Genomic DNA, 25,429 nt, shown 5'->3' on the forward strand with positions numbered 1-25,429 from the left:
TATGTACCTCTTCATCTGTATCCTTTCATATCCTTTGTATCAAACCAGTACTCTAAGTAAACTGTTTCAGTTTTGGGAGCTGCTCCTGCAAGCTCATCAAACCCAAGGAGGGGCTCATGGGAACCTCGGATTGATACTGGTTGGTCAGAAGCATGGGTGATTGGCATCAGAAGTGTGTGTCTGGGGATGCGGTGGTGGTGGTCAGACTTTGCCCTTAACCTGTGGGACCTGATACTATCTCTGGGTAGGTAGTGTCAGAACAGAACTGTAGAACACTCAGCTGGTGTCTGAAAAATCAGAGAACTGGTTGGTGGTGTTGGAAACATTCCAAGGTCCAATACCACAGTATCTCCCCTCTTCATTAAGAACTACCATGGTTTGGTTCTCCAGCAACTTTTATTGGTCAAGGGATGTGGGATTATATGCAGTATCTGTAGTTCAATTAACAGGCTCACTTATAAACCAACTTAACATTTATCTTATTTAAAAAACGTATGCTTTTGCATAAACTGATGTGGTCAAATGGACATGCTTCTATTCCATGCAAACAGCTGTTCAAAAATGAGCAGCTTACGAACCTACTGTGAATGAGACACTGAAACATTCTTCAAGCCAGGTCCAAGAAGTCGTTCAATCTGAGAATTTGTTTCATATTCTGACTTTTCAAAATCAAATACCCAAAACATAAAAGAAGCAAAATTAAAGTATCTAAAACAGCTACATCCTGATATTTTTATCCAAGACAATTCCCAGAGTTTGCAGTGCCGCTGTGCTCTGTTGGTTAAAATAAAACAACAAAAGCAGTAGGCAGCTTCTAACTTAAAGGCAATGAAATGTACCAGTCTGCAGCTAAAAAGTCACAGTGGAAGAAGACATATAAGGTGATAATGTTTTTTTTAACCTTTCAGCTTTAAATAGTACTGTATTTTAACTTTAAAGAAAAGTTCTATAATATATATTTTTTGCATAAACATTTAAAAATATTAGAACAAGTCTTTGTAATACAGTATATATTAGACTTCAAGATACCTCATGTGAATTAAAAACATGTCAACTTGATAAATGGAGTAAGGCATTTAAGTTTTCAGCAAAAGATGTACAGAAATGTCTTAGTGGTATCCCTTTAACATGAACTTGATTTAGTGGGTTGCTTTAAAATGGACACAAAACAATAAAAGACTAAAAAAGAGGCAGTGATGCTATAATACTGAATCCCAGAAAAAGCACAGTAGCAGACAGTGTATTTTCTAACAGGGAGACCAGACAGATTGGCAAACTGGAAACAGGTGAGCAGCCCCAAGTTACATTGTTTATCTATTGCATTGACCAGACACTGAGAGTAGAATCTGTTGCCTAGGAAGTTTGGTTTAAAGGTAGCAGAATCCTTAGTGCTGTCCATGGTGCCTAAAACAGAGCAGGTACCCAGCTATACTTCCTGAACTGATCTGGACGAAGATGTTCTAAAATCAACAGAGTGCTGGACTGTGTAAAGATCATGGAAAAACTCCATTTTTCATTTTATTTCAGTACATGAGTAACTACTGATCTCTAGAGTGTGGTTCATGTGAACACCTTGTGGACTGTGGAAAACGGAATTAACTTTAAGCACTGTACCAGCCATCAATGCCAGAGTCTTTGAATAGAAGGTCATAAATATCACCCACTGTGCAATATAGCCGCCATGATGATCAAAGCACACCTCACAATGAACAGATTTTAGTTCATACGATTAAAAAATATTAGACTGCATTTAGTGCAATGCTCTATCAAGTCATACATCAGATCCATGCTGTGGAGACGCATCAGACTAGCTTATGTACAGTCATAGCCAGGATCCAAACCAAAGGGGGAAGGAAGATATGGAACAAAACATTTTTCACATACATGTGTACACTGAATGGTCTTGTCCGCTGAATTGGATTTATCATACGGCTGGCTGTGCCACATCTACTAGCTTGCATAACATCCCAAATGATTTTTTTCCGCACAAAGATCTACTTCTATATAAAGTAGAAAAAGATGGTGGTAAAAAACTTCTTCTTCAAGCTCCAACAATTGTGTCCCAAATACCACTGTATGAACACCTAAAAAACATTAAGAATAATTTAGAAATATGCTTAACTATACATGTACAAACAAACACAGCTTAAAGTCACAAAGGGAATCAGTGAACACGCCCAACTTTTATTTAAACTTGCCTATGCCTATTAGATAATGTTGACTATACAAACAAAGTCCACTGTGATAAATGGGGAAAAAGAAGAAGCTTTAAAGAGATCAACTCTCTATTTGCAAATTTTATAAACAAGCCTTAGCTACAGGCACATTCATTTAGACTTCAACAAACGCAAGAAAGACTCCTCACTGACATTAAGCAGAAGAATCTCTAACTCAGTCACTTCCATCATCTACACCTTCCCTTTCTTTGAGCAAGAGCATAAGGATTTCCCATAAATTCCTTTAAACAGAATATCTTTTTAAAATTGGTAAATAGGGTTTAATCTAGCATTTTGCTACTTGTTTTACACTTTTTCCATGTGTATTTAGTCCCCCCCTTCCTCTTTTTCTGCCTTTTTTTGGATTTAGGTTAATTATGTTTATCCATTTTAATTCCCATGCTGGCTTATTAGCCAAAACTCTTTGTTGTGTTATATCAGTGGTTGCTTTAGAATTTTTTCTTAAGGTTGTATTTTTTTGAGCAGCTTTCGGTTCATAGCAAAATTGAAGAGGGAAAAGTACACAGATTTCCCATACACTCCCTGCCCTCATACATACACAGCCATCTCCATTATCAACATCCCTACCAGATGGTACATTTGTTACAGTGGATGAACCTCCACCGACAGGTACATTTGTTACAGTGGATGAACCTCCACCGACATGTCATCATCACCCGGAGGCCATAGTTAAATTACAGTTTACTCTTGGTGTTTTATATTCTATGGATTTGGACAAATAAATGATGCCATGTATCCACCATTACTGTATTATACAGAGCAGTCTTGCTGGCCTAAAAATCTGCCTGTTCATCCCTTCCATCCCCAACCCCTGGCAATCACTGATCTTTCCACTGTCTCCAGAGTTCTGCCTTTTCTGGATGTTACATAATTGGAATCACACAGTCTGTAGCTTCTTCAGATTGGCTCCTTTCACTTAGTGATACGCATTGAAGGTTCCTCCATGTCTTTCATGGCTTATCAGCTCATTTCTTTTTTTTCTTTGCCTTTTAGGGCTGTGGCATATGGAGGTTCCCAGGCTAGGGGTCTAATCAGAGCTACATCTGCCAGCCTACGCCACAGCCAGAGAAATGCAGGATCTGAACCACATTTATGACCTATGCCACAGCTCATGGCAACACCAGATCCTTAACCCACTGAGCGATGCCAGGGACTGAACCCGAAACCGCATGGTTCCTAGTTAGATTCACTTCTGCTGCACCACAACGGGAACTCATTTCTTTTTAGTGCTGAATATTATTCCATTGTCTGGATGGATCCCAATCTATCCATCTGCTTTGTGAAGGACATCCTGGTTGCTTGCAAGTTTGGGCAATTATGAATAAAGCTGCTATAAACACTGTATGCAGGTTTTTGTGTGGATATAGGTTTTCAACTTCTTTGGGTACACGCCAAGGAGTGAGACTGCTAGATAACAGAGTAAGAGTGTGTTTAATTTTATAATAAAATGCCGAACTATCTTCCAAAAGTGGCTGTGCCATTTTTGCAGTCCAACCAGTGAGAGTTCTTGTTGCTCCACATCTTCACCGGAATTTGGTGTTTGTCAGTGTCTTGGATTTATGGCCATGTTCATAGGTTTGTAGTGGTATCTTATTGTTTTAATTTGCTTTTTCCTTGATGGCATCTTTTCACAGATTTATTTCCATCTGGATATCTTCTGTGGTGAAGTGTCTGTTAAGGTCTTGACCCATTTTTAAACTGGGTTGTCTATGTTCTTGTTGAACTTTGAGAGCTCTTGTGTATTTTGGATAACAGTCCTTTATTAGATGTGTCTTTTCACAAATATTTTCTCCTGGTCTACACCTTGAATTCTAATTCTCTTGATTTTAAAAAACTGTATGGCTACACCCATGGCATTTAATATCGTCTTTTGCAGAGCAGAAGTTTTTACTGCAGAAGTTTTTACTTGTCATGAAGTCCAGCTTCTTAGTGATTTCTTTCATGGATTGTGTCTTTAGTGTATCCAAAAAGGCACCACCATACCCAAGGTCATCTACATTTTCTCCTATTTTATCTTCTAGGAGTCCTGTCCTATAATTTTGCATCTTGCACAATCCTGTCCTTTCTTTCTTTCTCCCTCTCTCTTTTTCTTTCCTTTTTGGGCTGCACCCATGGCATATGGAAGTTTTCAGGCTAGGGGTTGAATTGGAGCTGCATCTGCCAGCCTACACTGAGTCTGTGATCTACACCACAGCACATGGTAATGCTGGATACTTAACTCACTGAGTGAAGCCAGGCATCAAACCCACCTCCCCATGGATACTAGTCAGGTTCGTTACCACTGAGCCATGACAGGAACTCCTTACATGATCCATTTTGGGTAAACTTTGTGAAGGGTATAGGTCTAGTATCCAGATTTTGTTTTGTTTTGTTTTAGCATATGGATATCCAGTTGTTCTAGAAGCATTTGTTGAAAAGATGATTTCTGTTCCATTGAAATGCCTTTGCTCCTTTCTCAAGCATCAGTTGACTACATGTATGTAGGTGTATTTCTGGGCTTTCTATTCTGTTCCATTGATCTCTTTGTTTATTATTCCACCAATACCACACTGTCTTGACTATTGCAGCTCTCTGGTGTTTTGAAGTTGGGTAGTGACATTCTTTCACCTTTGTTCTTCTTCTTTACTGGGTTGGCTATTATGGGTTTTTTGCTTCTCCACAGAAACTTTACAATCAGTTTGGTTTTCCTCATAAAGATATTGTAAAGTTCTACCTAAGTATTTCCTTTTTTGGGGATGCTAATGTAAATGGTATCTTTTTATTTTTTTTGCTTTTTAGGGCCGCACCAGCAGCCTGTGGAAGTTCCCAGTTTAGGGGTTGAATTGGAGCTGCCGGCCTATGCCATAGCCACAGCCACACGGGATCCGGGCCGTGTCTGTGCCCTACACCACAGATCATGGCACTGAGCGAGGCCAGGGATTCAACCTGTGTCCTCATGGATACTAGTCAGATTCATTTCGCTGCGCCACAACAGGGCCTCCTTATGTTTTCAATGTCAAACTGCACTTGTTCACTGCTGGCATATAGAATAGTAATGGACTTTTGTATACCGACTTTGTATGCTGCAACTGGGCTATATATTCACTTATATAGGAGACTGCAGATTCTTTTTGGTTTACTACATAGCTAAATCATGTCATCTGCCTACAAAGTTAATTTTCTTTCCAATCCACATACCTTTTATTTCCCTATTCTATTAGCTAGGATTTCTAGTATGAGGTTGAAAAGGAACGGTGAGAGGATAACCTTGCCTTCACCTGATATTAACAGAAAAGCTTAAAATTTCTCACCATTAAGTGTGATGTTATCAGAAGTAGGTTTTTGTGTAGATTTTTCTTTACCAAATTGAGGAGATTCTCTTCTATTCCTAGTTTGCTGGGAGTTTTCATCGTGAATGGATATTGGATTTTATCAGATTATTTTTCTGTATCTCTTGAGGAAATCATGTGACTTTTGTTCCTTGTTGACATGATGCATTATATTAATTGATGTTGGAATGTTGAATTAGCCCTGCATACCTGGGATAAAGTGGTACCTACTTGGAAGTGGTACCTACTTCTTTTTATGCATTGTTGGATTCAATCTAACATTTCATTGAGGATTTTTGCATCTATGTTCATGGGAGATACTGGTGTGTAGTTACCTTTTTTGTAAGTCTTTGTCCTGTTTTGGAATTAGGGTAATGCTGGTCTCATAGAGTTAGGAAATATTCTGTCTGCTTTTGTTCTGTGAAAGAGATTGTAAAGAACTGGTATAATTTCTCCCTTAAGTGTTTGATAGAATTTACCAGTGAACCCATTTGGGCCTGATGCTTTCTGTTTTGGAAGGTTAGTAATTATTGGTTCAATTTCTTTAATAGATATGGGCCTATTCAGATTGTCTATTGCTTCTTGTGTTAGTTTTGGCAAGTTGTGTCTTTGAAGGAATTGGTTTATTTCATCTGGGTTATCAAACTCGTGGGTATAGAGGTATTCACAGTATTCCTTTATTATCCTTTTAATATCCATAGGATCTGCAGTGATGTCCTCTTTTTCATTCCTGACATTAGTAATTTACATTTTTTTTTTTTCCTTTTAGCCTAGCTAGAGTCTTAATGATTTTACTAGCCTTCTTTCAAAGAACCAGCTTTGGTTTTGTTGATTTTTCTCTACTGATTTTCTGGTTTTTAATTTCATTCATTTCTGCTTTAATTGTTCATTCTTCTCTTCTGCCCACTGTGGATTTAATTTTCTCTTATTTTTCTGGTTTCCTATAGTGGACTCTTAGATGATCATATTTAGAGTTTCTTTTCTAATCCATATAGTCAATGCTGTAAGTTTCATTCTAAGCACTGTTTCTGTTGAATCCTCCCAAGTTTTGATAAACCGTTTTTTTTTTTTTTTAATTTAGTTCAAAATATTCTTCAATTTCTTTTAAGATCTCTTCATTGACCTGTGTGTTATTTAGAAGTGTGCTGTTTAATCCCTGTGTACTTTGGACTTTCCAGTTATCTTTCTATGATTGATTTCTAGTTTAATTCTGCTGTGGTCTGAGAGCAGATACTGTATGATTTCTATTCTTTTAAATTTGTTCAGGTGTGTTCTATGGCCCAGGATGTGGTCTATTTTGGAGAGTGTTCTATGTGCTTGAGAAGAATGTGCATTCTGCTGCTGAGCACCTCTAACTTTTAATTACACAATCATCTCTCCATTCCAAAAAGCAACAACCACCCCCACAGTTAGCCTGTGCAGAACCCCAGGGTGAACAGAGTGCCAGGCGGAAGGGCTGGCAGAGAAGCTATGATGCATGTGGGCACCTACCTGTGCTCCCAGAGTAGCTTCAACAGCCGCACTCCTGAGCACTTGGGGCCTGTGCGCGACGCGGAGACCGCAGCTGCCTCAAGGCAGCATCTCCGTACTGAATTCCTGAGCCCATCCTTTCTGGGTCCAGCTCACCTGAGGACAAGCAAGTCTTTAGAAAAAGTTTTTCTGCTTCTCTGATCCCCACTTAATATAAGTGAAAAAAGCAAAGTGCAGAACTCTATATACAACACAGTTTTGAAAAAGGAGGAAAAAACATATATACATGTTTGCTTGCATGGGCATAAAAATATCTTTGGAAGGATACATAAAGAACTGGTAAAAATGTCTGACTTCAAGAAAGTAGATAGCTGGGGACAGGAGATGGGGTAACGGGGAATGCCTTTCACTGCATTCTCTTTTGTACTTTTTGAATTTGGAATTGTGTGACTGTATTATGTATACAAAGATTAATTTAAAAGTAAATCATCAAGACAACATTTTTCACTTATGAGACTAGTAAAAACCCAAGTATGATCACATACCCTGGTGTGGCTTTAGTGAAATAAACCCCTTCATAAATTGCTACAACCCTAACAGGATGAATTTGAGAGCCTCTACCTAAATTCCAAATGCTCGTGTTCTCTGATCCAGCAATTAGTTCCATTTCTGGGAATTTATCCTACACATACACTCATGTATGTGAAATGATATACAAATAGTTATTTACTGGAACATTGTTTGCAACAGTAAAACATTGGCAACGACGCTAATGTCCAAAGTAGATTGGTTAAATAAATTACGGCAATACACACAACTGAATATTACACACCTTTATGTGTATATGTGTACATTAGCACATACATGTATATGGAAGTCTCTCTATATTGATTTGTAAAGACTGGTGGGTATAGTAAATGCAGAGTTTATAGAATGCTAACTTTTGTGTAAAAAAGAGGTAGGAGAAAATAATGGTTTCTGAACTACATCAATGTACTATTTAGAAAATTAAAATTCAAAAGTACTGCTGAAGTAGTGTTGAAGAATTCTAAATTGTCTTTATATTTTTTTCACCTGATGTAATTATGATTTTAATGCCCTCAGGAGAAAAAGATCTTGGAAGTTTTATATGAGTAACTTACATGCACTGTAGCCATATAGGCAATATTAAAGTGGGAAGGTAATTTACATAAAACTTCATGTTTAATATGAGCTTACCTCAACACTATGCCAGTTTTTTAATGCTAACTATTTATACTACTGAGTCTTTAAAAATAACTGTTTTGTACCAAGTTGAGTAAATTTTTTGTTCCTGTTTTCAGATCTAAAGACCACAGACAGTTGAAGTGAAGCCAGCCCTTTGTTTGAGCCCCGACACTCTGCCTTGTCTGCTCCCCTCCCCCTGACCCATTTTGGTCAGCTCCCCTCCTTCCTTCTCTCTTCTACCTTACTCTCTTCTCTCTCAGCATTTAAAGGTGTTAAATCTCTTTTGTTCCTGACACCTCTCCTATTAAATTAGCGTTCCGCCGCCTCCTCCAGGGAGGCATCCAGTCTCTGCTTCCTCTTTGTATCCTGTCTTCTGCCTTTGTCATTCTGCTGGTAAAGATGACCAAAGATTTCCTACTGCCCAGCCCCTGGGATATTTTTAAGCTTAGGTCTCAGCTTATAAGACTTCCTCTACTGTATCTGATAATGAATGATCCTTTGGTGGAATTGGGGCTGGAGTGACACATCTGGCTCTCTTCACACATCTCTAACATCTCCCCTCCTCTCTATCCTTTAGGGTCTCCAGGGTTTTGCTCCGGGTCACTGCTCTTCCCACTGCTCTCTGGATGATCACACTTCTTCAGAGTTGTCACCACTGATATTTAGCATCTGAATCCTGGTGCCACCGCCAAATAGTTCTTAGATTCATCTGTATCTCTTCATCTCTGCTTCCACATCCCTGTTTATAGCTTTAATCAGTCACCTTTTTGGGATCACTCAAAAATGCTTTAACTGGCATCCTGGCCTTCAGCCCTGTGATCCCTCCAGTCTATCCTTGACAAGGCTACCTACACATGTGATCTGTCCCCAGTCACAACCTGACCATATCACTCACTGCTCACCACCCCAAAGGGCTTCTCACCCCCACAGCAGTGGTTCTCAATCTCAGATGAATATCAGAATTAATCACATGAAAGAGTGGATGCCTAGGCCTTATTTCCACATCTCCAGAAGCAGGGCCTGGAATCCAAATCTGCCTGCATCCCAGGTGACTCTGGTGCACAGCCAGTGAAGACTTAGTAACAAGGTAAAGTTCCAGATCTTAGACCACAATGACTGGCCTGGATGCTGCTTCTCCTCTGCATCGTCTCCTGCCATTCCCTGCTGAAGTCCTTCTGTTCCAGTAACTCTAGCTTCCCCCCATTCTCAACTCATGCTGTCCCTCTGCCAGCCTACCCTCCTTCTCACTCCCTTGCTCACTCTTCCTCCTCACATCTGAAAAGCCTGAGCTCAGTCACCAACTCCTCCTGGAAGCCTTTCCTGATAGCACTTCCTGAATAGGTGGGTTTCCCTTCTTGTTGTGGCCCAGATCCCATGCTTGTCTCAAGTACTGTATCGACCACACTGCATTATAATTATTTTTTGACTGTTTCCCATGACAGTTTCTTGAGGGCAAGGGTTGTGATTAATTTACTTTGGTGTCTCAGCTCCTGACAAAGAATAGGCACAGGTAGTTGAATGACTCAATGAAAAACTGAAGTCCACATATAACTTTGGTGACATTTAAATAAAAATTAACTTCAATAAATGATTAACTGCATGTTATTTTGTCAGCTGCTTACATTAAGGTTATTTAAAATTTATTTTTACTGAAGCAACAAATAGAACAGTAATGAGACAGGTGATTACTGAGACCTGCTCAGTTAGCTTCAGAAATAAACTCTTCACGATACCCAAACCACGGGCCCAGCAGAGTGAGCAAGCTGTTGATAGGGATGGACAAAGGTCCATTCTTCCTTAAATGATGGGTCAAAAAAGGCTGTGGTTCGAAAAAGCAAACACCAGCTGACACCCTGACCCTTGTCTCTTTCATCAGTGGGGCAAAAAAAACCACTGGGCAAGAGGGGTGGTGCACAAGACCTTTGAACCCACAAGTGGCAGCTGAAGGTCGGCAGGTGTAGAGAGAATAAATACCCTTGACCAAATCACTCCTGGAAATACTGAAAAGTGATACTGTTGAGGCAAAGAGTAAAATATGCTAAAGAAAAGTTTATTAACGGAAAGCCTTTTTTACCTGATTCAATTTTGTTAAGTATTTTTCTTGCACACTGTACAAAGGCCTCTTCTACGTTCTCCCCTGTTAGTGCACTTGTTTCCAAAAACATCAGCTCTAAAATTGACATCAAACAAAACACGAAGCCATGTTTAGAAGACAATTGCAATTATTCAATTAATAACTGCCTGTTTAATATTCTCTTAGAATGGCAGGCAAAATGTAATTTATTACTTAAAACCATGTATTTCTGCAAATATAAAATTAATATGTGTCAAGATACTTTTTTTAAATATTAGAAGAGTTCTAACTTTTGATGAAAAGTAACTAGTATTTTGTTCTAGCATTTAAATCAAATAAACTAAGCTAGCTAGAGGCTGGTTAAGGAAGTGGGCTGGCTGATACTGCCCAGCTGTTGATATAAGACAAAGGAGCCATTTCCTTTCCAATAGCCTTTATGTGACCACAAACGCAACCTGCAATCCTGGGGGGGATTACAGGGCGGGCAGTATGCCATCCTGACAGTGAAGGGATCCTGTATGAAGGTGGGCTCTTCTTCCCCCACCCCCTCCACACCCATGACATGTGGAAGTTCCAGGGCCAGGGATGGAACTCACACCACAGCACTGACAAGACTGGGCCTTTAACTTGCTGAGCCACCAGGGAACTCCAAGGAGTGCTCTTCTTATCCACCAGCTGGTATCTCACCCAGCAGAAAAGTCGCTCTCCTGAGCAAACCCTAACCTCTCCGGACACTGGCTTCCTTGCTTGCAAAAATGAGGTTTATTTAAATAACAAATAAATTCCTTTGAAGCTCTAACATTCTAAGCTTGCATACTTCTTAACAGCTTCTTTATAAACTCAACACGGCTTATGTTTTCAGTGCATGTTTATTTTCTCAGCAGAAAACTTGTTAATTTGCAACAGTATAATTTGGCAGTCCTAGAGTCCATATGAAAATTGATATCAGGATATTTTAGTTCTAAAAATTAAAGTTATTTAAAAACATCTGATTCCTTATCATTCTGCTGTCTCTAAGCAACCATTCATTTTATGTGTTATCCTCAGGTATTCTATATGGAAATTTAGAGAAGTTTCAAAAGCATCTACAGCCAAATGACTTAAATTTACTGTAAGTAAAATAAAGCCAATTAAGTCCAGTATTTCTTCTATTGCTTCTCTCTCTATTTAGTAACCAACTTAGCTTCAAGTTACATTTAAAAAAAAAGATGACATCATCTGATTAGGGGTTTTAGAAATTATTGTTACAAATTTCATTTAAACCAAGAGCTATAATACTCAAAAATCCTCGACTGAAATGTCATCACAGAATACTACGAAATGTACTTTTAGCATTACAGTAACTTTGTAGGCAGAATGTAACACGACAAAAATATGCCAAATAGGTTTAGGTTTATAAGGAAGTTTCGCATTTCCTAAATATGGTTCAATCTTAAAACTCCAATAGATGTGTAAAAGGTCACTTGCCGTTTTCTTGAGCAAATCTGGAGGCTTCTAAGAAAGTGACTTCACGATCAGCGTCCAGGTCCTTCTTGTTCCCACAGAGGATGATCACAATGTTCTGACTCGCTAGCATTCTGGCATCTGTTAACCAATTAGTAAGCGCATTGTAGGTTTCTCGGCTGCGTAATATAAGATTGTGAAAATAGCACATGTATTTTATAAAGCTAGCAACTCTTTCCAGTCATTCACACCACTCACACCACTTCTACACATGAAGGGCAACACCACCAACCTTACAGGTAACTGAGGTAACCTGAATGCCCCAGTGCACGCTATAGCCACAGACACCATGGCCACAGGGTGTGTTTCATTTTGTTTCCAGGAAAATGAGCAGCAAGTCAGAGAGCTTGCTGTTTGTGGTCTTCCCAATCAGGGTGCAAAAGGAAACAGAAGTTCCCTTGTTCATTTTACAGTAGTTGAGCTTTTATGCACAACAGGGTGATCAAGACCTAAGCTAACTGCTGCCATGCAAGGACCCTGCAACATACTTTGCTTTGTTTCACAGGGTTTATCACACTGACTCTCTGTGAAGACTCCATGACATTGACTCTTATTATCTTCCTCCTCCAGAAGAAACCTGAGCCCAGAGACACGAGCAGCCATTGGTCAAGCCAGGACCTGACCAGGTCCATCACCTGCAGAACTGTCTGCAGCCCTCACATATCTAAGGACAGATTTCCTCCCCTGGCCCACTTTGTGCCTGGTGGCTTCACTTTAGCAAACTGAACCTTTGCCATCCAGGCAGATGCAGAGAGCCTGGCAAGGAGCTGCCCACCTCTTTGCCAGAGCCCCTTGTTCTGGACCTAGGTTGGGTGTGTGTCACAGCAGCAGGGTGATACTCTCTCAGATGACATGTTTATAGGTGGTGCTGGCAAACACTGAGGTCAGCACCATCTGATGGCATTTCTTTAAGACAGGAAGTTCTACCACCTGCACTGTTCAACATAGCACTTCTGAGCACTTGAAATGGGAGAGTGAGACCAAGGAACTGAATATTTAATTAATTAAACTTAATTGAGATACCCGGGTGATAGCTACACACAGGACAGTGCACTCAGATCCTTATGATGTGCCAAGAGCTTTCTATTAACCAATCTAACCGCCCAAAAAGCTCATGAGTGCTGTACGGCCCTCCTTACGCCTTAAAACAGACAAGGAAACTAAAGTCCTGACAACCAAAGCCCCTCACCTGAGGACTCACATAGCTAGTGACTGACTGGGATTTGAACTCAGGCAATCAAGCTGAGAGCCTGTGCTTGGCGGACGCCAATTACTTCTAACAATTTACCACAGACAAAGCTTCATTTTGCAAACCCTAAGCAAAGTGCCAGAACATCATGCAGAAACTTAGTGAAACATGGGGATGCTTAATCTATCTAAGCTGTGTACTTTTTTACGAGCTAAAGCAGTGGAGGGGCTGGTTCAAAAACCTCCAAGACCCCTGTGGAAAGGGCTGAGGGGCTTCCTGCCTGCGGGCCATGCTGCTGGGGGCTGATGTTTATGGCGCAGCCCACAGGGAGGCATGGACCTGGGAGAGCAGAGAGATGGCCTCTTCCACCAGCAGGGGTGGGGTGGGGTGGGCGAGGGTGTCATTACCTGGTAATGTCATAGACCAGGAGCGCCCCTGCTGCACCTCTATAGTAGCTTCGCGTCACAGACCTGGAAGAGATACATTATTTTACTTTCAACCGATCAGAGCCTTTAATCCTGAGGACCATCTTCCCACACCAGTTTTTGCCTTGAAGACCTCCATAGATGGACAGATATAACTTTAAAGAGAAATGACGCCAAGTCATTTGAACCTGAGGAGCTATTCTATCTACAATTGTGTCCTAGGAGGGCAGGGGGTGGGGCTGTCAGGCTGGGACCAAGGTGGTACTCTCTGACCCGAAGGTACTCTCTGACCCTAAGAACTTGCAGGAGGGTGCACAGGTGGCACTAAGCTCCAGGCAGCTTGGCTTGCTCTGTGCCTTCCCCGCTCCCTGCATGTCTTCCCACCAGGGAGGGGACCTGAGTCTCCCACTGATTCTCCAGCCAGGCGGCCTGCACTCCCCTCCTCCTGCCTCACTACTGACCAGGAGCCTTATCCATCTGCTCTGAGCTCCCCCTATACCCCCAGAATATCTTGCCCGTTCTCACAACCTTCAGATTTTTCTCTCAACAACGCATCTCTCCCCCCCGCCCCCCGCCTTTTGTTAGATGTTTCCCACTAGCAGAATCAAATTTGCTTTGGCACCTCCCATCTTAAACAAGGAGGGCGCCTCGATCCGATCCTCCTTCTACTGTCCCATTGCAGGCTTTGCTTGCACCCAAATTTCCCAAGAGCTGATGCACCCTCATCCCTGCCCCACCCCTGCCCTGTGGCTCCGACCCAGCCCAGCAGCACCTGTCCCTACCCCTCGGCCTAAATAGCCCTACTGGTACTGGAGTTCCTCCCCAGGGTTGCATCCTGAGTTCTCTTTTCTACCAACGCTCTTGACTCAAGTTTAATCCTCAGCTTGGACCACTTCTGTAAGATCCACCTGCCAGCCCAGCATCTCCATGTGGGCACATCATGAACATGTCACACTCAACATTCACCCAAGGCTTTGTTTAGTTGCCAGCCTTCAGGTCCCTCCCAACTAGGGGTGGTCAGGTCTCTGCTCCCACTCCATTCATCCAGCCAGAACTTCTCCTGTGGCCTCCACCCTTCTGTGCCCATCTCCACACTGGGTCCATCAGTCAGGACCCAACTCACCAACTGTCCATATCCTATACCAGGCACATCACTCCATTTTCACCGCACCACCTCAATCTAAGCCGCCAACTTTCCTCTGCCCATGCCCATGTCCCCACTGTCACCTGTGTCCCTCAGACCACTCCCCAGACCTATAAGGTCTTCCCCTCAAGATCTACAAGGCCCCTGTGCTCAGGGGCAGTGCCTAATGGTCAGTGATTTAATCCACCCTGCCTATGGACAGAAACTTTGGTAAGAACCCCTATCTTGATACTCTGATAAGGGCAGCTATTTTTTTTTTTTTTTTAAGGGACGTACCTGTGGCATATGGAGTTCCTAGGCTAGGTGTTGAATCAGAGCTGTAGCCACTGGCCTATGTCACAGACACAGCCACAGCAATGCCAGATCCAAGCCACGTCTGCGACCTACACCACAGCTCACGGCAATGCCAGATCCTTAACCCACTGAGTGAGGCCAGGGATCGAACCTGCATCCTCATGGATACTAGTCAGATTCGTTTCCTCTGAGCCACGACGGGAACTCCAAGGGCAGGTATCTTTAAACTTACTTTTTAGATCTTAAACACGACAGGCAGGCATGTAGCCAGGAGCTCCCCCAATCTACCTTTAAATCACTACCACTGGTCCCACACTTTAGAAAACAGCAGGCAGGCAGGGTGAGAAGAACTGGACTCAATTCTCCCCTAGAAAGCATCCGGGAGGGGCAGAGGGCGTTCTTTCTCAGGTATATTAAGAGGCTACTCTTATCAATTTTAGCTTCAGTTTCTAAAGGAAGAGTTACCTAAGAGTTCTCTTCAAGACAGACTAAATTACATCTATTTCTTAATAATTTATTTTACAGTAGAACTACTATTTAAGTATACAAATCTAAGCATTTAAGAACACTTTTTGAGGTATTACTTTTTCTTTCAAAGTAATTTAAACCAAAGTAACACATGCACATAGTTTTTAAGTAAAATACTGTCAAAGGCTGGAAATGAAGCACCACCCTCTCCTGCCTCACGCTTTCCTGTGAATCCTGCTCATCCACACCCCCAACACCAGGATGAGCACTGTCCTGCAGAATTTGATGGTTTTTTCCCTTTGGCTTGGTTAAAAGAATGCATGTGGGACACCCATGTGCCGGACACTATTCTGGGCTCCAGACAAAGAAACAGAAAATACAACAATCCTCACTTTCATGGATCTTCTGGATTCATTCGTTTGGTACTTGCTTTGGTAATTCTATGAAATGCTTGTGAAAATATTTGTGTTACTAATTTTAGAGCATAATGCACTTTTGCTTTGATAAGAATCTTCAGGAAGGAGTTCCTGCTATAGTGCAGTGGAGTAAGGATTTGGCTTTGCCACAGCTGTGGTGTAGGGCGCAACTGTGGCTTGGATTTGATCCCTGGCCCAGGAACTTTAATATGCTGCAGTTGCAGACCAAAAAAAAAAAAAAAAAAAGAATCTTCAGCTCATTCGTGCCCCTATCTCTCTCACCATGCTCCTGGCAGGTAGCATCGTCCTATAACCACTGCCCCTGCCAACTCCCTGTCCCCCAGCGCTGGCTCTCCAGCAGCTCTGTCTTCTATCTGGGTTACTCCCTTGGACTGGTGAAGCACACCCTGCTGAAGTTTCTAAAAAGATATGAAAGATAACATTTGTTTATCCCATTCCTGCATAACTGAAGGTATTCTGATTTTTATTCTCACACTTAATGGATAGTTTGGCTAAGTTTAGAATTTTAGGTTGGAAAAACATTTTTTCACCATGAGTTTTGAAGGCAATGCTTTAGTCATCTTCTGGCTTCCAAATGTTGCAGTTGAACGGTCCACAGCAGCTTTCATTTCTAATCCTTTATATGTGATTGTTTTTGCCTCTTGAAATCTTTCTGTTTCTTCACTTCATCCTTGTGTTCTCAAAATTTACATGCTGCACCCTGGTCTGGATTTTCCCATACTCATTTGTATTTGGTGTGAGGTGGGCCAATAAATCTGGAATCTCATTCCTTCAGTGGAAAATTTTCTTCAATTTTTTTTTTTATTGTTGCCCCTGTTCATTCTTCAGGAATGCCTAGTCAGGTCTTAGACTTCCTCGACTAATTCTGCAGGATTCTTCATGGTGTCTCTTCCCTTTCCCATCGCAATTTTATCGTTTAACTTTCTGAAAGATCTCTATTTAATATAACACTTTGCTCTTTTTAAATTATAATTTGGTTCTTACTATCTAAATGCAATCCCTACTCTTGTTTGTGAGGATACCGTAGTTTTAGTTTTAGTCTATTCCGTGAACATTTCTATTTTCTTTATGTTGGGTTTTTTTTTTTTTTTAAATTTAGAAACATTCTTCAAGTGTTTGGTGATGATCCGTGGTTGATCATTTATATTCAAGAACAAGGAATGCAAGTCTCAAAGATGCTCTTTATGTGTGTACTGGGGGCTTCACTGTGAGACGGCTGGACAGAGTTGGGCTATTTCATTGGGGAAACCAAAATGTCACTCTCTTTAAGCTATTTCTTTGGGGCTATTCATTTTTCTGCAGAAAAGAATCATTGCTCCTGCCTGAGCCACAAAACACCTGGTTGCCCACAGCTGCCCACAGGTAGGAAGGAGGTGAGGGTTAGCAGATTCACTTAAATCTCATCTTTCCAGGCCTCTGTTGGACTTGATGACCTTGAGTCTAGAACCTGTTTCAACCCAGAGATTGAACTTTCACCTTGTGGGTTTGGGGGTGTGTGTGGAGGGGTGTGTCTGCACGTACATAAAATGCTTTGGAAACCCATGCACCATTGACCTGATGCTTCCAAACCCTGGCCTTTCTGGGATTCAGCAGGAAAGAATGGCTTCCTGCTTACTGGCCTTCCTACTACAAGCAATTGAGATGCAGCTCCCTCTGCTATCAGCCACTAGACTATCCATTTCCTAGCTTTAACATTTTTTTGGAAATATCTTAATCACGATGTGTACTCTCCTTTTCTGGGGTTGAGTTAATGCTCTTTCAGTTATTTTACAGTCATTTCAGTGGGCTCTACGAGTCAGAAAACATAAATGTTGAACTGAATCCATGTTTAATCGGTGCTTCCAGAATGATCATGATTAAAAATGATTATGGGAGTTGCTGTCTTCGCTCAGTGGTAACAAACCCAACCAGTATGCATGAGGATGAATGTTCAATCCCTGGCCTTGCTCAGTGGGTTAAGGATATGGCATTACCCTGAGCTGTGGTGTAGGCTGCAGATGTGGGTTGGATGCTGTGTTGCTGTGGCTATTGCACAGGCAGGCAGCTGCAGCTCCATTTCAGCCCCTAGCCTGGGAACTTCCATATGCTGCAGGGAGGCCCGAAAGTGCAAAATAAATAAATAAATAAATAAATAAAAAATAAAAAATTTTAAAAAAGGAAAAAGAAAAAAAGATTGTGATTCTTTTTCCCTCACGAACTGCTAATTTATACCCCCACTATCACTTTCACCCTTTTGGTAACTAGAAGTTTCTTCTCTGTATTTGTGATTCTATTTCTGTTTTGTAAAGAAGATCATTAGTGTCATATTTTAGATTCTACATATAAGTGATGTTATATGGTATTTGTCTTTGTCTAACTTATTTTACTGAGTATGAGAATCTCTAGTTGCATCCATGTTGCTGCAAATGGCATTTTGTTCTTTTTAATGGCTGAGTAGTATTCCATTCTTCTTAATCCACTCATCTGTCAATGGACATTTGGGTTGTTTCCATGTTTTGGCTGTGAACAGTGCTACTATGAACACAAGGGTGCATGTATCCTTCTGAATTATAGTTTTGTCTGGATATATGCCCAGGAATGAGATTACTGGACCATATGGTAGTTCTGTTTTAGTTTTCTGAGGAAACTTCATACTGTCCTCTATAGTGATTGTACCAATATAAATTCCACCCACAGTCTAGGAGGGTTCCCTTTTTTCCACACTCGCTCCAGTATATGTTATTTGTAGACTTATTAATGATGGCCATTCTGACTAGAGTAAGGTAATAACCTCATTGTGGTTTTGGTCTGGATTTTCCTGATTATCAGTGATGCTGAGCTTCTTTTCACGTGTCTGTTGGCTCTCTGCATGTCTTTGGAGACATGTCTATTTAGGTCTTCTGCCCATTTTCTGACTGGGTTGTTTGTTTTCTTGATACTGAACTGCATGAGCTGTCTGTTTAACTCCTATCAGCTGCATCATGTTCAAATATTTTCTCTTATTCTGTATACCATCTACGTTTTGCTGATGGCTCCCTTTGCTGCACAAAAGTTTTTTTAAGTTTAATTAGATCCTATTTGTTTATTTTTTATTCCCATTACTTTAGGAGATGGATCCAAAAACGTATTGCTGCAATTTATGCCAAAGAGTGCTTTAAGCTTTCCTCTGGGTGTTTTATAGTATCCAGTCTTACATTTAAGTCTTTAATACATTTTGAGTTTATTTCTATATGTGGTAAGAAATAATGTTCTAATTTCATTCTTTTACATGTAGCTGCCCAGTTTTCCCAGTAGCATTTACTGAAGAGACTATATTTTGTCCCTGGTATAGTCTTGCCTCCTTTGTTAAAGATTAACTGACCATAGGTATATGGATTCACTCTGAGGTTCTCTATTCTATTCCATTGATCCATATGTCCATTTCTGTGTCAATACCATGCTGTTTTGATTACCGCAACTTTGGAGTATTGTCTGAAGCCACATTATAATACTTTTGAAGCAAACAATTATTGAGCATTTAAAATATAATATACACCTGACTTTAAGTGAAATGCTTGCACTGGGATGGAGTTTTATTTAACTGAATTTTGAAACTGTTAACATCTGTTCTGTTTAACTTTGTGTATCTATTCAAAAGATGCAATTAAAATACTAACCTTCCTTCTTGCTTTAGTGGTTACAAAATATTAAACATATAACCTAATTTGCAATGATCTGGGGTTATCATTCCAAACATCCATTATGATTGTAGTGTAATAAAAATGTTTAGGAGAGACTATTTTGTGAAAGCAAAAACAACCCCCAAAGAGGTTTTTAAAAAATTCTCCTTCTAGGAGTTCCTGTTGTGGTGCAGCAGTTAACGAATCCAACTAGGAACCATGAGGTTGCAGGTTTGATCGTTGACCTTGCTCAGTGGGTTAAGGATCCGGCCTTGCTGTGAGCTGTGGTGTAGGTCACAGATGTGGCTCGGATCTGGCGTTGCTGTGGCTCTGATGTAGGCCAGTGGCTACAGCTCCGATTCAACCCCTAGCCTGGGAACCTCCATATGCCATGGGAAACGGCCCTAGAAAAGGCAAAAGACAAAAACAAAACAAAACAAAGCAAACAAAAAAACACATTCTCCTTCTAAAGTGATTTAAGAGAAAAATTATTTGTGCTCCTACTTTGTCTTGATTGTGGAATACACAATGCCACACTCTCCTAAGGAACTCACTGGTCCCAGAGAGTAAGTCAGCTTCTAAATTAGGATGCATTTACTCAGAAGAGTTTCTAATTCTTTTGTAAATTACTGCTGCATGGAGAAAAACCTGACTTTTAGCTTGTCTTAAAGCTTCCAGAGGTGAGGTTTCTGAAATCTGTGTGGGGGAGGAGGGAACAATTATGTATTAAGAATATAGTTATTTCAAATCCAATTTTCAAATATTTTTATTATGTTAGAGAAAAAGCTACCTGAATCGTTCTTGGCCTGCTGTGTCCCATATCTGTAACTTTACATATTTACCACCAACATTTATTATCTTTGAACCAAATTCCACTCCTATTGTATGATTTGAGTCATCTTTGACTGAAAAAGAAAAAGAAATTTAAGTTTAGAATGTTAAGGAAACAGGTTTATAGATTTAGAGAAGTAACATTAAAATCAATAATTAAGTCAATGGAAAATGCAATTTTCTTTATCATTCATTTTCCAACAGTCAGATGATAATAAGCACTCATTGTTTTAAACGAACACACACAGTTCCTATTCTCAAAGACACAATACAACTTTTTCTCAAAACCTCTAAACAATCCATTTTTTTTGGTCTTTTTAGGGCCACACCTGCAGCATATGGAGGTTCCCAGGCTAGGGGTTGAAACAGAGCCGCAGCTGCTGGCCTACGCCAGTCACAGCAATGCCAGATCCCAGCGGAGTCTGAGACCTACACCACAGCTCATGGCGATGCTGGATCCTCAACCCACTGAATGAGGCCAGGAATCAAACCGCGTCCTCATAGATACTAGTCAGATTGGTTTCTACTGAGCCACGATGAGAACTCCACGACCATTATGTTTTAAAACTGAGGCTTGAAGGGGAACCACACCATGAGATGGTACCTACCGGACACTGCTAAGGTTCTCATAAGTGGTAAATGAATAAAATACAGGGTGCCATCTTGAAGGGCTTACCACCTGGTGACAGTTCTACAACTTTGCCAATGATAGTTTCAACTATTTGGATAAATATTCTATTTTTTTTTTTCTTTTGTCTTTTGGTTGTTGCTATTTCTTGGGCCGCTCCACGGCACATGGAGGCCCCCAGGCCAGGGGTCGAACCGGAGCTGCAGCCACCGGCCACGCCAGAGCCACAGCAACGCGGGATCCGAGCCGCGTCTGCAACCCACACCACAGCTCACGGCAACGCCAGATCGTTAACCCACTGAGCAAGGGCAGGGACCGAACCCACAACCTCATGGTTCCTAGTCGAATTCGCCAACCACTGCGCCACGACGGGAACTCCTGGATAAATATTCTAAACAAATAAAAGCAAAGGGAGGGAAAAGCACTGTAGCCCAAGAAAGAAGCTTGATGGACACAAAAGGTGAAGGAAAATCGGGGAAAAAATAGAGTTAAAAAAAAATCTGGAGTTCCCGTTGTGGCGCAGCAGAAATGAATCCGCCTAGGAACCATGAGGTTGCAGGTTCAATCCCTGGCCTTGTTCAGTGGGTTAAGGATCTCGCGTTGCCGTGAGCTGTGGTGTAGGTTGCAGATGTGGCTCGGATCTGGCAATGCTGTGGCTGTGGTGTAGGCCAGAAGCTACAGCTCTGATGAGACCTGTGACCTGGAACTTCCCTATGCCTCGGGTGCGGTCCTAAAAAGGAAAAGAAAAAAAAAAAATCCAAAACAAACTCCAAACCAAAAACTCTATCATATTATAGCTGTTGAGTTGTCATGAATTTTAGTATTGTAGGGTGATAATTTGGAATGAAATTTGTTGGAGAAATCAATACTTTGTGAATGGGCAGGGAGGCAGGCAAAATAAGTAGTCTGCTCCACCCAACTGGAATAAGCTAGCTATAAAAGAAAATTTCTGAGATGTTGGAAGGATAAGTTAAAAATACATTTCATGGCTCTACAGTTCATTGACTGGTTTATATTTTATAACCATAGGATAAAATTTAATTGTACCAGAAATCAGAGATGCTTCTTAACAGCAGTGTTTACTGCTTCCTGGGGATGAGAGGGTGAAAGGTTATTAGTACTGGCACTGGCAGCTGTCTCAGCCCAGACAGTGCAGACTGAGTGTGGATACCTGGCTAGGATTCAGCTCCTGGGCAAGCCTTCAGAGGGTGACCCTAAAGGCCAAGGACATCCTGATTAAGACATGGCTACAACAGAAATAAAGTGAAACCTATTTCCTCCTGACTGTGGTCCTGTGGAGTTAGGGAGGATCTGGGGGGGGCGGCGGGGGGGAGCCTTCTCCACAGAGGCTGGGCCCCTGACCTGATGTTCCTGAGCAGTCTTTTCTGAGACAGAACAGTGCAAAGCCTGGTAACTTGTAAAGAAGCTTGACCGCCCAGTAAATGGATGCTGGTTAAATTCATAAGGCCTGGCTCCCTGACAAGCCACACTGGGTTCCTGTCCCACACAGGGGTTTGAGCTCTGGGTTGATGAATGTGGAGGCAGAAGGATACATTTCTAGACTACGGTTCTTCAAAGCTCTTTCCCAAGACACTCTGTGCTGCCTCTTTCCCCATTTTACCCACTACTTACTGTATCTTATGCACTTCATTAAATTAAATTAATTCTGTTTTCAGGCTCTCACCTGCCTACCCCTACCGCTACCAAACAGGCCATTCTCCACAATTCTTTCCATCAGTATAAAGCATTATTTTGAGGGCCTTACAATCATACCATCTTTTACAGTAGCCTGGAATACAGAATTCAACCTCCCTTACCAAAACATGTAGGTCAAGGACAAGAGATATTTTCTGTGCTCAAAGGCCCAGGTTTATTTCTAAGCAATTACTAGGTGACCACTCTAGAGCATGCACACTAACTCCTCTAAACCTCTGTTTCTTTACCTGTAAAACTGAACTGATGACAATACTGCCTTAATGACAGTACAAGGCCACTGAGGACCAAATGTTATTTATCCAAAATGTGCAACTAGGGTTCTTGGGCCACCTCCTGTCAGGAAATGGAATTCCTCTGCTGTTTTCCACATCATCATATTGTATCTTAGTATCTAGAAAATGTACAGGACAATTCACTACATAATGAACAATGAACTACTATAAAACTAAAATGCTAAATAAAAACCACATTACTAGAAGTTTAATAGCATGAACTTTTAACGTCATTTAAAAATATTTTTAAGCCACAAACTTTTTTTCCTGAAAACTTATTTGGAAGTTTTGCTGTCAACAAATTTGAGCAGAAGCACTCTCAGAAGAAATTGAGAACACCATGTGACATCACTTACATTTTTTCTCAATAAACTGATGAAGCAAGCAAGACTTGCCAGTTCCTGCATTTCCAATAACCAAGAATTTAAACAAAAAATCTGAAAAACAAAAAGAGACCATGAAAAAGAACTTTAAAACAGGTGCTGTGAACGTAGTCTACAACTGTAACATTTAATGAAATCTTGGTTGTTAATATAACAGAAAAAAAGAGGTAACAAGATTTTGTGAAAAAGGCAATAAACACACGGACTTACCTTTTTACCTTTTCAGCATTTGGTTTCCATGCTGAGCCAGTGCCTTTTCAAACTGCTAAGGGGACAATTTCTTTTGATACTAAAAGTTTGAAAACTACTCTGGTGATGTCTAAAGTCTGTCTCTTTGCTTTTCAAATAAATATGCATACGCAGTGACAAGCAAAACTTGTCTAGAAATTGTGTTTTCTATTCAAAAGAATGGACCTGGTTTAGTTGAAGCTTTGAGAAGTCCGTTAAGAGCAAGTGTAAGTTCTCTGCACACTTGCAGACTTGATCTTGCCTCTATTGTCTCATCCAGGACCTGCAGGAAAGGGGCCTAAGCCCAGGCTGGGTCAACATTCCACGTGTGAAATTTGCCTCATTCCATGCAGAGTGGGCTCTTCATTTCCTTTTTACACTGAGGAATATATGCAATCTGGGATCCTATTTTCCATAAACTAGAAATAGAGGATTTCTAGAATGGAATTGGATCCTGAGCCAGCACCACTAACCAACCCCCAGGCCACCAAACTCGCCTTGTAGCCCTGAAGGCCTGTCCCACATCCTTGGTTCCTGAGTGTGCACCCCTGAAAGTGTCACCTCAATACTCCTCTTTCAAACCCAGACCAAGCACTCCCAGCTCTGGTTCCTTCTCTCCCCTAAATATGCCCCAATACTACAAACAGTAAATGCTCAAGAGGATGTGGAGAAAAGGGAAACCTCCTACACTGTTGGTGGGAATGTAAACTGGTACAATCACTATGGAGAACAGTACGGGTTTTCCTCAGAAAACTAAATATAGAACTTCTATACGATCCAGCAATTCTACTCCAGGGCATATATCCACACAAAATTATAATTCAAAAAGTTATATGCACCTGTATGTTCATACCGGCACTATTCACAAGAGCCAAGACATGGAAGCAACACAGATGTCCATTGACAGAGGAATGGATAAAGAAGATGTGGTACATATATACAATGGAATATTACTCAGCCATAAAAAGAATGGAATAATACCATTTGCAGCAACATGGACAGACCTAGAGATTCTCATACTAAGTGAAGTAAGTCAGAAAGAGAAAGGCAATTACCACATAATACTACTTATAAGTAGAATCTAAAAAAAAAAAAAAAAAGGATACAAATGAACTTATTTGTAGAACAGAAACAGACTCACAGATTTGAAAACAAACTTATGCTTTCCAAAGGGGCTAGGGATGGACTGGGGGTTTGGGATTGGAATATGCGCACTGAGGTATATGGAATGATTGGCTAATGGGGATCTGCTATATAGCACAGAGAACTCTACCCAGTACTCTGTGATAATCTATGTGGGAAAAGAACCTGAAAAAGAATGGATGTGTGTGTGTGTATGTGCATATATATATATATATATATATATATGGCTGAATCACTCTGTTATACAGCAGAAATTATCATAACATTGAAAATCAACTATACCATAATGAAACTTCAAGTTTTAAAATAAAGCCCCAATAGTCTATTTCGGATGCTTGGCCTAGCCCTGTTTCCTAAGAACTACATTCATTACCACCATAACTCAAAGCATAAGCCTATTCAACCTCTCATGATTTTCAAATGGTTATAGGAAATTAAACTTATTGGATGGTGCTATTAGAATGGTTATCATTGAAAAATACCAACAGTTTTATGCTTCTCACTGCCTGTTTTAAAAGCAAGCCACAGCAGTGTTCATAACAGCATTATTGACAGTAGTCAAGAGATGGAAGCAACCCACTATTCGTCAACAGATAGATGGATAAACAAAATATGGCATGTACATACACTGGATATTATTCAGCCTTAAAAAAGGAAGGAAATTCTGACACAGGCTACAGTGTGGACAAACTTTGAAAACATTGTGCTAAGAGAGGAAAATCAGTCACAAAAGGAGAAACGCCAGAAGATTCCACTCATATAAGGTACTCAGAATCATCAAACTCATAAAGACAGAAAGTAGAAGAGTAGTTATGGGGACATGGGGGAGAGAAAA

The 25,429-nt window shown here is 40.9% G+C and overlaps 1 protein-coding gene across 5 annotated transcripts in view; it reads right to left on the minus strand.

The window, feature by feature from the left end:
* The window catches only part of RAB4A (RAB4A, member RAS oncogene family), a 47,066-nt gene continuing 22,014 nt past the window's right edge, over positions 378-25,429 (minus strand). Inside the window, exons 2-8 of one of the 5 annotated variants that reach the window (XM_001925483.7) lie at positions 23,197-23,277; positions 20,184-20,298; positions 13,395-13,457; positions 11,763-11,917; positions 10,296-10,391; positions 7,037-7,171; positions 378-2,084 (exon numbers count right to left, since the gene is read on the minus strand). In XM_001925483.7, the coding sequence (XP_001925518.2) occupies positions 7,056-7,171; positions 10,296-10,391; positions 11,763-11,917; positions 13,395-13,457; positions 20,184-20,298; positions 23,197-23,277 (626 nt within the window). In that variant the 3' untranslated portion in view covers positions 378-2,084; positions 7,037-7,055. Of the gene's footprint in view, positions 2,085-6,574; positions 7,172-10,295; positions 10,392-11,762; positions 11,918-13,394; positions 13,458-20,183; positions 20,299-23,196; positions 23,278-25,429 lie in introns of those variants that run through there. The other 4 variants (XM_005670985.3, XM_021074413.1, XM_013983240.2 and 1 more) reach the window with 4 other exon arrangements.

The sequence above is a fragment of the Sus scrofa genome, chromosome 14 (genome assembly GCF_000003025.6).
Source record: "Sus scrofa isolate TJ Tabasco breed Duroc chromosome 14, Sscrofa11.1, whole genome shotgun sequence".
NCBI lineage: Eukaryota > Metazoa > Chordata > Mammalia > Artiodactyla > Suidae > Sus > Sus scrofa.